General features: G+C 40.7%; 1 protein-coding gene across 2 annotated transcripts in view; it reads right to left on the minus strand.

Annotated features, from left to right (window-relative positions):
• Positions 1-1652: 1652 nt before the first annotated feature.
• RNF115 (ring finger protein 115) overlaps positions 1653-14554 on the minus strand; it is a 66099-nt gene continuing 53197 nt past the window's right edge. For both annotated transcript variants that reach the window (XM_043456787.1, XM_043456795.1), the window contains 5 exons: positions 8128-8178; positions 6885-6957; positions 5869-5962; positions 3643-3758; positions 1653-2966 (listed from right to left, as the gene is read on the minus strand). In XM_043456787.1, the coding sequence (XP_043312722.1) occupies positions 2835-2966; positions 3643-3758; positions 5869-5962; positions 6885-6957; positions 8128-8178 (466 nt within the window). In that variant the 3' untranslated portion in view covers positions 1653-2834. The remainder of the gene's footprint in view (positions 2967-3642; positions 3759-5868; positions 5963-6884; positions 6958-8127; positions 8179-14554) is intronic.

Raw genomic sequence — 14554 nt, forward strand, 5'->3', positions numbered from 1 at the left:
TTTAATATGCTGTCTAGGTTGGTCACAGCTTTTCTTCCAAGGAGCAAGCGACTTTTAATTTCATGGCTGCAGTCACCATCTGCAGTGATTTTGGAACCTAAGAAAATAAAGTCTCTGTTTCCATTGTTTCCCCATCTATTTGCCATGAAGTGATGGAACCAGATGTCATGATCTTAGTTTTCTGAATGTTGAGTTTTAAGCCACCTTTTTCACTCTCCTCTTTCACTTTCATCAAAAGGCTCTTTAGTTCTTCACTTTCTACCATAAGGGTGGTGTCATCTGTGTATCTGAGGCTATTGATATTTCTCCCAGTAATCTTGATTCCAGCTTGTGCTTCATCCAGCCTGGCATGAATGTACTCTGCCTATAAGTTAAATAAGCAAGGTGACAATATATAGCCTTGAAGTACTCCGTTCCTGATTTGGAACCAGTCTCTTGTGCCATGTCCGGTTCTAACTGTTGCTTCTTGACCTGCATACAGATTTCTCAGGAGGCAGGTAAGGTGGTCTGGTATTCCCATCTCTTGAAGAATCTTCCACAGTTTGTTGTAAGCCACACTGTCAAAGGCTTTGGAATAGTCAATAAAACAGAAGTAGATGTTTTTCTGGAACTTTCTTGCTTTTTCTGTGATCCAAAAGATGTTGGCAACTTGATCTCTGGTTCCTCTGCTTTTTCTAAATACAGCTTGAACATCTGGAGTTCATGGTTCACGTACTATTGAAGTATGGCTTGGAGAATTTTGAGCATTACTTTGCTAACGTGTGAGGTGAGTGCAATTGTGCAGTAGTTTGAACACTCTTTGTGTGGTAGTTTGAACATTCTTTGGCATTGCCTTTCTTTGGGATTGGAATGAAAACTGACCTTTTGCAATCCTGTGGCTACTGATGAGTTTTCCAATCTGCTGGCATATTGAGTGCAGCACCTTAACAGCATCATCATCTAACTGGCATCATTCTAGTTCTCTAGTTGAAAGTAAAAATATACCTGCCTGTCCTGGCAGCTCCAGATACTAACAAAACTTCCAGGCTAACATCATTTTTCTGAGACAGCTGATACTGTCAATATTGTTTTACTTGAAAACCATAACATACTTCAACTTCGTTTGAGCCTGTCTCAACCTAAGCAATGGCTGTTCACAATATACCTCTTCTGTCACCTCTGACTCATCACCTGTCCGCATTCAAAGCCAATGTGTATCTCTGGGTTACATTTCAATAACCATAGTGAACAGTTCACATTCTCCAAAGAAACTCTCTCTACAGAGGTATAACATAAGAGGCATATGAGAAAACATCTCATTCTCTCTGGGCCCAACCTGAATCATACCTTATGGTCACAACTTTTAGAAGCAAGCTATTAATTCAGCATTAAATTCTCCCACTTTCTCTCTTCCCTCCCCTACTCCTCTATCCTCTACTAAATTACACAGATATCTCTAACCCCACCCTTCATGCCCAAGACCAGTGTGTGACAGACTCCTAGCCAAGAAAGAGACTCACCAAAGACTCACCTTCTTCTTTTGATCATTCCAACCATGAAGGGCTGATAAGACCACACCAATGGTGCCCCTCTTGTCACCCTTTTTGGTGCACCAACTGGGGTTACATGTTCCCATCATTTATTTTTAAGACTTTGAAGTTCCAACAACATTCTTAAGCTTCTTCATTTATTCAACTTTAAACACTTAAATGCACCAAAGAGCATGTGCATGTACATGAGAAAAAAGGCTGAAAAAAGGCGGCCTATCTCTCCTAGGCTAAGTTGTTTCAGCATGATCACAAAAATCAATATGACTCCAAGTAAAGCCAGAACGAAGCAAACAAAAAGGTTTCAGAGATGATAAATGGACTTTAAAAATTAAAATGAAACAACATAAAGTCTCAATTCCTGAAGACCAATGAATTATTAAAAAAAAAAAACATGAATTAGCTGTAGAAGCAGTAATAAAATAATCCTATTTCTGTGAGGAAAATTACTTTAAGGTCCCCAGGATAAACAATGAGTTGAGAATCACTAAAAAACCTTAGATTAGAACCAGAGATTTCAAACATCTGTCTTTCTGAGACTTTATCCTGCCCAACTTATTCCCAAAAAGGAACCAGAATCAGATTCCTACCAACACAAGACTCTTAAGACCTGTCATTTGTCATGTTGGTTTCTGCAGAAGCTGCCTCTTACGAAGTAGTTTTCAAAAATAAAAATGAGAAAACCAAAGAGTACAATTAGAAGCCTCTCCACTGTAACTTTGTTTTGATTTGCTCTCTAAAGATTTAAGGGAAAAAAAAATCATTAGTCTCATATTCCTAATTTAACATTACCTCACTCCATGGCTAATGTGGCCAAGAGTAGATGCTTTTGTAAATTAAAACAGAAGCACTTTATCAGCAGGACTTTAGGGCTCTGGTTCCACTGTATTTACTATAAAGTACACTGAAGACGGTGGAGGTTGAAGAAAGAGGTGGAAACAACCATCACAAGGTAACATGACAGAGAGCAGGACCCTAGGCAGACTTTAAGGAACCAATTCTATTCTGGCAGGGGAAACCCACATAATTAACCAATTCTATTCTAGCAGGGGAAACCCACATAATTAAGTTTCACACTTAACAAAATTATCACTCTGAATTCAGGAATAAGAGGCATTTGGTTCTAGATACAATTCCATCTGCAGACACTAACTTTAAATTTAGAGAAGAAAAACACTCAGTGAATTAATATTATGAGTTGGGGTTTCTTAAGTGATTCCTAAATCCACCTACTATTTTTTTTGCATTGATACAATTAATAGCTGGGATAGGTCTACCATGGCCCTGGCTCAGACGTGCTCTTTAGTCTCAGAAAGTCCATCGGTCATGGAGCTGGCTGTCACTGCTAAATCTGCTGCTTGCAGAAGCCCCCGAGCTGTGTGTTTGCTGAGTAGAGTCCTCACCATTTAAGCTCTTCCTACATACAGGACATGCGTCATGCTGAAACAGAAAGAAGATACAAGTCCATGTGAACAGCCTGACCCGAGAAGCTGGAAGAACTAACTAAACACTTAAGAAACCTTGACAGTTAGCAGGTAGATAAACAAAAAGGGCATGCATTCTCACAGAGTACCCACTGTAACTCCAGGACATCTCCCATATAGAACTTTTAACAGAACTGACAAAGAATTCAAGGCAGCAACTTAACAATAGCTAACACATACTATCAAACAGAACTAACTAGAAACAATGACCTGAGATGGTCTAGAGCAGGGGTCAGCAAACTTGCTCTGTTAAAAGGAAAAACAGTAAATATTACAGACTCTGCAGGCCACACCACCAATGTTCTAACTACTCAATTCTGCTGAGGGAGCACAAAAGTAGCCATAGACCATCTGTAAACAAATGAGCATAGCTGTGTTCCAATGAAACTTCATTTACAAAAATAGGTGGCAGGCCACAGAGACCTGTAGGCTATAGTTTGCTAACCCCCGGTTAGAGAAGTTCTGAACAGATTAATAACCTAAAACATGGTAATGGTGCTACTAGGAGTTAGCCAGAAACTAAAATCTGATTTGCTTGGCTCTCCACTAACCATTAATTATGCCCTTACTGATCCCCCCAAGACATGACTGGCACAGGGGCCCCATCACAGATGAGAGTTGTCTGTACTTACCAGTTCTAACCATGGCACAATACAACTGCTGTGAAAGTAGTGGTTGCAAGGTAACTGCCGGACTTCCTCCTCAACTGTGTAATCCTCTTTGCATACTGGACACTCTAAGCCCTTATCTGTTAGAGGAGGAAATGCCTTTTAAAATAAACAAGCAAAAAGAAGGAAAAAACCCAGCCGATTGTCTTTACCAACCAAAGGGACACAAAGAAAAACAAAGTGCGTTTAAGGTGGAGGCAGAGAAGAAGCAGAATTTTATTTCAAAATGGGGACAGAGCCAGGGATATGAAAAGGACTGATGAATGGGCCCGTCCCAATAAGGTCCAGACAACAACTCTATGAGGCCTATTTTTCAACATAAAGAGTTGGAAGAACTGGGGCTTAGATTATCTGTTAAGTAAAACAGGAAAAACGTCTTCTCAAATGTGTGAAAGTCTTCTGGTAGTTTCTACTTAGGAAACACTAGCAATCTGTCCACCACAACCAAAGGACTCATCTCAGCAATCTTAGCAGTTCTCATTCAATGTGTCAAGCCACTTTCACTCTACTACTTTCGACATTACACATCCTATTTCATCATGGTTAACCTAAAGCCCTTTCTACAAGTTGTTTATTAAAAGTTGTACCAGGAGGTACTGCTACAGAACTGCAAGGCCCAAGGGTAACTCAGGCTCCAAGTCCAGAGACAGGAAACCTTCTTCTGAGAGAAAATGGCTACAAACTGAACTAGGATTACCAAGCAGCAAATTCCAAGTTTCCCAAGTTTGGCTAGTAACACCAGCTAGTCTATCTCTCCAGCAGCTGGGGTATGTATGCTACATGCTCCACAGTATTCACAGCATTTGGAGTAAAATGCCACTTAAAAGATTCACTCCCTCCTCTCTACTCCCACGATGTTTGCCCTAATTCCAGCTTTTACTTCTCATGCCTAGTTTACTGCAATAGCCTCTTAGGTAACAACGCTGACTCCAAGCCTTCCAAATATACCCTATACTTTGCTACCAGTTAGTTTTACCAGCTCCACAGCAATTCCCAGCTCATCTTTTCTTGGATTCTCAGTTGGCATCCCCAAAATCAACAGATTCAAAATTAAAAACATCACATCACCTCCTTATCCAAACCAGGGCCTGCTCACAATTCTTCCATCCCTGATGATGTCAGCACCACCTCTGTAGTTACAGAGTTGCAAAACTTTAGAATCATCTTTCCCCCTTTCCCCTCCTTATCTTATGCAATCAAAGAGGAAAGCCTTTCTTCAAAAATGATCTGAATCTACCCTTTCCTTTGTAGCACTGCCACCATCACCTGAACCCCATCAGAATGCTGCAATAGCCCATTAAGAATATTTCTGCTCCTTCCCTCTTCCAATATTTTAGATACTACCCTCCAAACTAATCTTCCCCAAAGATCACTCAAATTCCCTCATTCCTCCAGTTAGGGACCTACAAAATTTACCTACTACCTAAAACACCCAGCCCTAACTCCTCTGCCAGTTTCAGGGTCCTCTACAACAAGGACCTATCCAGTCATACGTATCCAATTACATCTCCGATTCAAACATACCTCCCATCACTCCACAAATTAGATTCTATTTCAGATCTAATGAGGTTACACTCCTTATACCTAATTCAGACTCCATATCCATACTGACATTCTTCACTGGTTCATACTTTGCCATAAACAGAATAATCTAAGATGGCCCATCCTGTCTTTTTAAAATCTTCTGACTCTCTAAAGTAGAATTCATGGGGAAAGAAACTCCAAGTCCAAAATAATGTCCCTCATCACTAAGTTCTTTTCATGCTTATAAACAAAATAATATCTATGTCTAATGTACCTAAGTACCTACCTAATTTGTGAAACAAATTCCTAGCCTCCTATTTTTTTCTCTTCCTTTTCCCCCAGAGTATCATTTGCTCAAGTACTTTTTATAATAATGTCTAATCATTTGGTGAGTTTTGCTTCCTCTAGTAAGTTCTTCAAGAAATCAAGTTTTATATACCTTTGTACTTCTTTATTTCCTGCATGGCAGCTAGAAAAATATCATGGTAATTGATCAGGAATTACCTGTTGACTAACCCTAATGAAGGAATAAGTACCTTTCCTATTTGGCACACAGGTAGGAACTTTAGGAGTGCTACAGTTTCATGGAAGATTTTTAATACAGTACATGGCTCAGATTCTGAACAGATATAATAAAATGAAACACACATATGAAAATGAACCTACCAACTTGTTCCTGAGTTACTGTCACTGTTGCAAGAGATGTGATCTTTTCCTTGTCAGCTGGGGGAGGCCCTGTATTTTCCAGTTGTCCTAGAAGCTACAAAAAAAAAAAAGGCAAAGAAGAAGTGGCAGACATCGAACTATCCCTAGGGAGGGAGCTGCTCCATCTGAGAACAGTGCAGACATTAGAAATGTTAGTTGCTTTGGCTTCCACAAGGCTCTGAGAGGCTTGGGTTTGCCCTTTCCTGCTGCCAGAATAATTGTTTTACAATTTCAGAGTGACATTAGTATAAGCCTACAGACAGATCCATCATTGCAAGGCTCACCTCTGGGCATAAAGCAGCTTGGAGGCAGCAAAAGGGTTGTGATGTCACAAATAAAACTACACCTTAACAGAAAATGATACTTAACCAGTTCAAAAACTTCGTTTTGCTGAAAGAAAGAAAAAGGTGAGAGTATGGAAAGTAGCATAAGGTAAGCCAAGAAACAGGTAAATTACTGCCTACAAGAAGACCTGGATATAAATGACATGCTTTCTAGTCTCAGCAATCCACAAGGGAAATGAAAAACCAATTAAATTAAAATAAACATAAACAAGTGGAAGCAATTATTCATGGCATGGGAATACCTTTTTCTCTGCTTCCTTCCCCTACTTTGCTCCATCTAGCAGAAATTCCTGCTTCAACATGTGAGGAGACCTTTCTTTTTTGTGAAGTACTTGTCAATAGAATCCTCATAGGAATGAACAAGAGGCCAAAACAGAAAATATTGTTTGTTATAGAAGTTTTTTCCTTTGGAGTTGAAGCTATCTTCTAGAAAGTCCCTAGGACCAAGAAAGTACATGGATGCTGAGCTAAACCCATAAACCATTTATCTCTTTAGCAAAACAGAAACCCACAAGCTCAAAATATTAGGGAAAGCAGAGTGACTGCCATTCCAGAAAGTAGCAGAAGGAAAGCAGGAAGCCTGTGGAACCGTGAGACACACTGAACAGACACCCTCAAAAGGCAGCTCCTCACCTGGGTTACAATGGCATCAAGCCCTGTCTGACCCCAGGCATAGTCCCCGGGGTTGGAGTGCAGCATCCCGCTCCTATACATGAGATGAGACAGACAGCATTAGATGGAGTGACCAGGCTCCGCCTTACACCGCAGAAAAAGCTGGCAGAGGAATCCTGCTCTCTCTCAGAGCTGGCAAGTCACTAGTTCTCTAGAACCAAGTGGCAAAGAATTTCTCAGTGATTTCAAGGTCAAACAGATTATCCAGAGGCAGTCTCTCATTCTAGAGGAATTCCTGCTTAACTGTATGGAACATAAAATGTGAAGCTACCTAAAATACCACCTGACAAACCAGAGCAAAAAGAGTGACTCATGGCCTGCTGGTTAAAAGTTTGTCTCCTCTGTGCCCATTTTAATTAAACATAGATGGAGATGCTTTTTAAGGAGATTTTTCCCTTCCTGAGTGGCCAAAATTGACAGCAGAGTTCCCTCATTCTAAGGGGCAGCCTGTGGCCCTACACAATGAGCAGCTTTCAAGTAGAGAAGCAGCCACAGCGTATCTCTGAATCACAACTTAGAGCAGTTACAAAGGGGATTTGGCAGCACCTCTTTCTGGAGCTGTGGGTGTACTACCCTGCATGACAGATATCCAGACTCTTTGGCTGGAACATGCTTAAAGAAACTAGAGGCTGGGAAAAAAAAAAAGAAACTAGAGGCTGGAAAACAGGGTAACTGTGTGGAAGGACCAAGGTCCCTCTGAGCAAAGAAGCCTTCTGGGGTAGAGTCAGAAGTGGCAAATAATTGTCCAGACAAGAAGACATTTCATCTTTAACCTGTCACTCTGTTACTGAATTTAAGCCTTTTGTTTCTTCTGAAAAAACCTTCTTACTTTGAGAAAAGGAAGTGAAGCAATGTTTTCAATTTCAGAAATTCTTAAGGAATAAAATCTTCCCATATAATCTCGAAGAGAAACTCACAAATCAGACACCAAACCTGGTAGGGACCACCTTACTCCCTACCTTAGCACGACCCTCAGATCTGAGTATGAATGGAATCAGACACCCTGCAGGACCAGGATGGTCCTCACCAGCCTGAATTATACAAAAGTAAGTTCTGATTAAGTCTGGGCTCAGCAGGCAACAGCCCGCCAATCACACCTGTACACTCACCTGTGCAGTTCCTTTTGTCTCTCATTATGGCACAGAAACTACATGGAAATTATGCTACTCCAGGAGCCTAAGACAGAAGGCAACTAGTTACTTACCAAGAAAAGGGGGATCCAGGAATGAATCCTGCAATGATCTGTTGTAGTACTCTGTTGAAGAAAAAAAATTAGGTAAGACAACAGACTCATCAAAGTACTCTATAGATATCCATGGCTGACTCATCACCAACTCCTTCCCCAAAACACAATGGCTTTTCACTGTATACAATAGCACCAGAAATCAGTCTGCTACCTGGTAGACTGCTACTTTGCTATTATGGCAGTCTTCCTGAGCTATGCTGCCTTATGTAATAATAGATTTTTATGAATTAAGCAGGAAAGGACTCTGACTGTATAGTTAGTGTTCAAACTATGATTCCTGGATCCTTGGCAGCAACATGCAAAGCTTAAAGAGATGCTAGGCCAGTGGGATTCTGGACCCACCTCCTTGCAACAAGAGTTGTTCCATTTTTATGTGTTATATACATTGTGCAAAATACTATTTAAAGGTATGGCATCCCCGCCCACCCCTTATTTGGCTGTGCTGCGTTGTCTCTGCTGCTCAGGCTGTTTTCTAGTTGTGGTGCTGTCTGTAGAGGTTCTTCATTCCTGTGGCTTCTCTTATTGCACAGCACAGGCCCTAGGACATGCAGGCTTCAGCAGTCGTGGCTCCAGGGCTCTAGAGCACAGGCTCAGTAGTTGTGGAACACGGGCTTAGTTCCTCCATGGCGTGTGCGATCTTCCCAGACCAGGGATTGAACTCATATCTCCTGCAGTGGCAGGCAGATTCTTTACCACTGAGCCACCAGGGAAGCCCTAAAGAGCCTTTTTAAAAAAAATTCCATGATAGCTAACTAAGACGTTCACAAGTTATTTCATACTCCTCTTTTGGGTGTAGGTTGGACTTAGTGACTTTACTTTTTTTTTTTGATGTACAACTGACATATAACATTGTATTTTTTTTTTCAGGTACAACATGATTTGATGTTTGTATATATCACAAATGATCATCATAATAAAACTAATTCACATTCATTACCATACATAGTTATAAAATTTTACTTTCTTATGATCTACTCTCTTAGCAACTTTCAAATATGCAATACAGTATTAAAATAATACTGTAATGTAATTAACAGTAATGAACTATAATTGATCTCATTGTGGGTTTCATTTACAGTTCCCTGATAATACAGTCATTGTGCTATATGTTATATCCCCAATATTTATTTTATAGCTGGAAATTTGTATCTTTTGACCCCCTTCACCGATTTTACTTCTCCCCCAACCCCTGCCTATGGCAACCCACCAATCTGTTCTCTTTTATCTATGAACCTGGATACTGAATTCTTTTTTTTTTTTTTTAAGATTCTACCTGTAAGATTATATAGTATTTGTCTTTCTCTCTCTGATTTATTTCACTTAGCATGTCCTGAGGATCCATTCATGTTGTTGCAAATGGCAAGCTTTCAGTCTGTTTTAGAGCTGAATAATATTCCACTGTATCTATGTACCACAGTTTCTTTATCCATTCATCCATCAGGGGACCCTCAGGTTGCTTCCATGTCTTGGCTATGGTAAACAATGTTGCAACGATCATGGGATGCATGTATCTTTTCAAATTTGTCCTTCTGTTTTCTTCAGATGAACATCCAGAAGAGGAATTGCTGGATCATAAGGCAGTTCTTTTTTTTTTTTTTGAGGAACCTCCATACTGTTTTTCACATTGGCTATACCAATTTACATTCCCAACAATAGTATATAGGGGGCTCATTCTCTTTTCTTGACACCCTGATCACTTGTTATTTCTTATCTTTTTGATTATAGCCATTCTAACCAGTGTGAGGTGATAGCTCACTGTGGCTTTGGTTTGTATTTCTCTGATGATTAGTGATGGCAGAGCATCTTTACATGTACCTGTTGGCCACCTATATGTCTTTTTCAGAAAAATTTCTATTCAAGTCCTCTGCACATTTTTTAATTCAGATGTTCGCTTTTATTGTTGAGTTGCATGAGTTCTTTGTATCATTTTGGATATTAGTCTCCTGTTGGATATATCATTTGCAAATACTTTCTCCAATTCAGTTGGTTTCCTTTTCATTCTGTTGATTTCCTTAGCCATGCAGAAGCTTTTCATAGTCTGTTTATTTTTGTTTTCATTGCCTCTGCTTTTGGAGTCATCCAAAAAAATCATCACCAAGACTGCTGTCAAGGAGTTTCCTGCCTGTTTTCTTATAGGCATTTTACAGTTTCAGGTCATGTGTTCTAGTCTTTAATCCATTTTGAGTTAATTTTTGTATGGTATAAGACACTGATCCAATTTCTTTCTTTTCCTTGTGGCTATCCAGTTTTTCCAACACCATTTATTAAATAGACTGTTCTTTCTCCACTGTATATTCTTGGCTCCTCTGTCATAAACTAATTGACCACATATGCATAGACTTATTTCTGGCCCTCTGTTACCTTGATTTAGATGTCTATTTTCATACCAATACCATACTGTGACTTACTTTTTTTTTATTATTAAAAATTAAATTTATTTCATTACCAAAGTTAAGGAAGTCAAATAAGACACAAAGGCCTACTTAAACAGATTCTTACGAAAGATCCTCTGTCTTATCCAACCCCCTGGTTCCTGCTCCCTGGAGGGAGTCACTTTCTGTGGTTGCTTCTGGGATTCTTAAATATTCATGTTCCTAAGTACTATCATGATTGAGTTGTCTCTTGATCAATCAGCTGCAGTCATTCACTTATTGATTTACTGATCTCCTCTTGGAGTAGATGAGCAAATGCTCTGTAAGCTAATTACTCCAATCTCATCCTGTCCTCCAGCTACTCTGCTTTCCTGTCCAGACAGAGTCTGCTCAGTGATTCTGGTTATATCAGTATCAGCTGTGACTTACTTCTTAACAATAGAATATGGCAGGATAACCGTGACTTCCAAAAGTCAAAGTGGAAGTGAAGTCGCTCAGTCGTGTCCGACTCTTTGCGACCCCATGGACTGCAGCCTACCAGGCTCCTCCGTCCATGGGATTTTCCAGGCAAGAGTACTGGAGTGGGCCACCATTTCCTTCTCCAAGGATAGGTCATAAAAGGCATTATGGCTTCTTCCTTGCACCCTCTCATGGATTACTTTCTCTGGCAAAGTACCATATCAAGCAATCCTGTGGAAATGCCCACATGATAAAGAACTGAGGCTTCCTGGCAATACCCAGAACAAACTTGCCAAAATCTGAGTAATTCCCAATTGATTCTTCAGAAAACTACAGCAACAGCCAGTGAACTGACTGTAAGCTCATGAGATTCTGGGCCAGAACCACCTAGCTAAGCTGCCCTCAAATTCCTGACCCACTGAATCTATGAGATAAGAAATGTTTGTTGTTTAAGCCTCTAAGCTCTGGGGTAACTGTTATACAGCAATAGATACCTAACACAGATTCTGATACCCAGAAGTGAGTGCATGCATGCTAAGTTGTGTCCGACTCTTTGAAATCCCAGGGACTGCAGCCTGCCAGGCTCCTCTGCCCATGGAGTTTTCCAGGCAAGAACACTGCAGGAGGGTTGCCATTTCCTCCTCCAGGGGAGCTACCAGACCCAGGGGTCAAACAGATGTCTCTTATGTCTCTCACACTGCAGGTGGATTCCTTACGACTGGGCCACCTGGGAAGCTTGCTGTAAAAAAAAAAACCAAAAAACCCCTAAAACGTGGAAATAGCTCTGGAATACAGGAGAGGGCAGAGGTGGAAGGAAGAGTTATGGGTGAGTATTTAAGGGAAAGTGAGGAAAACAGGAGGGAAAGAGATCCTTGTTATGTAGTGGCAAAAGCCTGCCATCAGATGGGAAGTAGAAGTTATGGCTCGTGAACGGGATGATAATCTAGCGAACAAGATTTCCAGACAGGAATGTTGAAGGTCCCTTTTGGTTTCATCTTGCTGCATTAAAATGCAAAAGAAGAGGAATACATTAAAGGAAGAATACTTAAAAAGGAGTTAAGACTGGATCATTCTGAAAATTCCCAGCCTCTCCAGATGGCAAATGATACTAAAATTAAGAAATGGCTTTTTAAAAAAAGAAAGAAAGAAATGGTTTTCAAGCAAAGATCAAATGGGCATTGCCAAAAGAAAACAAGAGTGTGGCTATAAAAATTCTTTGTGAAGACCTCAGAAAGATAGTGCCTAGAGAACTATTCAATTAAACAACTGTGGATATTGTATTATTAATAGTTTCCTGGGGCTGCCATAACATATTCCCACAAACTGGGTAGCTAAAACAACAGGAGTTTATTCTCTCATAATTTTGGGAGTCAGAAATCTGAAATCAAGATGCTGACAGGGGCCTCCCTGGTGATTCAGTGGTAAAGAATCCACCTGTCAGTGCAGGAGACATAACAGACGTGGATTTGATCCTTGGGTTAGAAAGACTCCTCTGGAGGAGGGCATGGCAACCCAATATTCTTGCCTAGAGAATTTCATGAACAGAAGAGCCTGGCGGGCTACAATCCATAGGGTTGCAAAGAGTCAGACACAACTGAAGCATCTGAGCACACACACACATAAAAGACCTTACTTCCAAACAAGATCATATTCACAGCTGAGTTAGGAAGTTAGGACTTGAACACTGGTGGAGTATACAGGTCTACCCACAAGTATTGTCCTTCAGCAATATTGGCAGAAGTCCATGGTAAAAAGGGGAATATCTAAAAAAGACTTGTGAGCGTAGCTTTTGTTAATGGCATGAACTTTAGTAATACTCACAGGAGACTCAAAGTTTTAAAAAGAAACACTACCAGCTTAAATTGAAAAGTACAGAGGCAGTACAAAATGAAAAGAGATCTTCTAGGCCCTCAAAATTCTACTGGCAAGATGCAGGCTAAGAAAACTATGGAGCTGCAAATCTGGACTACTTTTCATGGAAAAAAATGACTCATAGGGTGGAATCAAGAGCCAGGAAGGAGGAAACAAGAGCCACAGAGAAGCATTCCTGGGCAGAAGTAGAATGAAGTCCTAATCAAGGACCGTCCAACATTTATCCAGACCAACATCAAAATTGCTACGAATCAGTAACTTCTGTGTGCCTTACATCTTCTCCCTTTCTAAACAGAAATCTCTATACCTGTTTATTATATACCTGTCCCATCACTATATGTTGTATTTGTGAGGGGTAGAAAACTTGGGTCTTTGGTTTCTAGATCTCCACATCAAAAGGAATTCTGTCTATACCCAAAGAGCCTCATCCATACTCAGACCTAAGTAAATGACACCTGGATTTCAAGTTGATGCTATAAAGGGACAAGACTTCTGGTGGGTCTTGGGAGGAGGTGAATGTATTTCTCACATGGGAGAAATTTCTGGCCAAAGGTTAAATTGTGGTAGTTTTGAAAAAATATGTCCAGGGCTTCCCTGGCAGTCCAGTGGTTAAGACTCTGCTTGCACTGCAGGGAGCGCAGATTTCAGTCCCTGGTCAGAGAACTAAGACCCCCACACGCCATGCAGCATGGCCAAAAAATTAAGGAAAAAAAAATTTTTTTTAATTTTGTAAATAAAAACATGTACACAAATTCTTTAATAGTCCTCCTCATGAAAGTGGGCTAGACTTGGTGACTCACTTCTTACAGATAAAATATGGCTGAAGTGACAGTATTTGTCTTTTAAGATCAGGATATAAAAGGCATTATGGTTTTCCCCTTCTTCCTTTTTCTCTCTTGGATCACTTACTCTAGGGGAAGCCAGCTGCCAAGTCATGAAGACACCAAAGAGTCCTATGGAGAAGTCCCCACAGTGAGGAATTGAGGCCTCCTGCCAACAGCAATGTTAGTTCACCCATCTTGAAGTGGATCTTACCAGTCCCAGGTAAGTATTCAGAATACTGCTGCCACTGCAGACGTTTTGATTACAACATCATGAAAAACTTAACCAAAAACACCTAGCTAAGCTGCTCCCAAATTCCTGTCCCTCAGAAACTGTGAAATGATAAATGTCTGTTGCTAAAAGCTGCTATGGGGTTCCCTGATAGCTCAGTTGGTAAAGAATCCTCCTGCAATGCAGGAGACCCTGGTTCAATTCCTGGGTCAGGAAGATCCACTGGAGAAGGGATAGGTCACCCACTCCAATATTCTTGGGCTTCCCTTGTGGCTCAGTTGATGAAGAATCCACCCACAATGTGAGAGACCTGGGTTCAATCCCTGGGTTGGGAAGATCCCCTGGAGAAGGGAGAGGCTACCCACTCCAGTATTCTGACCTGGAGAATTCCATGGACTTAACAGTCCATGGGGTTGCAGAGAGCTGGACACGACTGAGCAATAACTCTATCTATCATAAATTGCTAAATTCTTGTATAATCTGTTTACCCAGCAACAAATGACTAGTATATCCTTGCTTGCTAGTAAAGGCATATCTCAGCAATATCACAGGTGTGGTTCTAGACCACTGCTGCTGCTACTGCTAAGTCGCTTCAGTCGTGTCTGACTCTGTGTAATCCCACAGACGGC

This window comes from Cervus canadensis, chromosome 2 (assembly GCF_019320065.1).
Source record: "Cervus canadensis isolate Bull #8, Minnesota chromosome 2, ASM1932006v1, whole genome shotgun sequence".
NCBI lineage: Eukaryota > Metazoa > Chordata > Mammalia > Artiodactyla > Cervidae > Cervus > Cervus canadensis.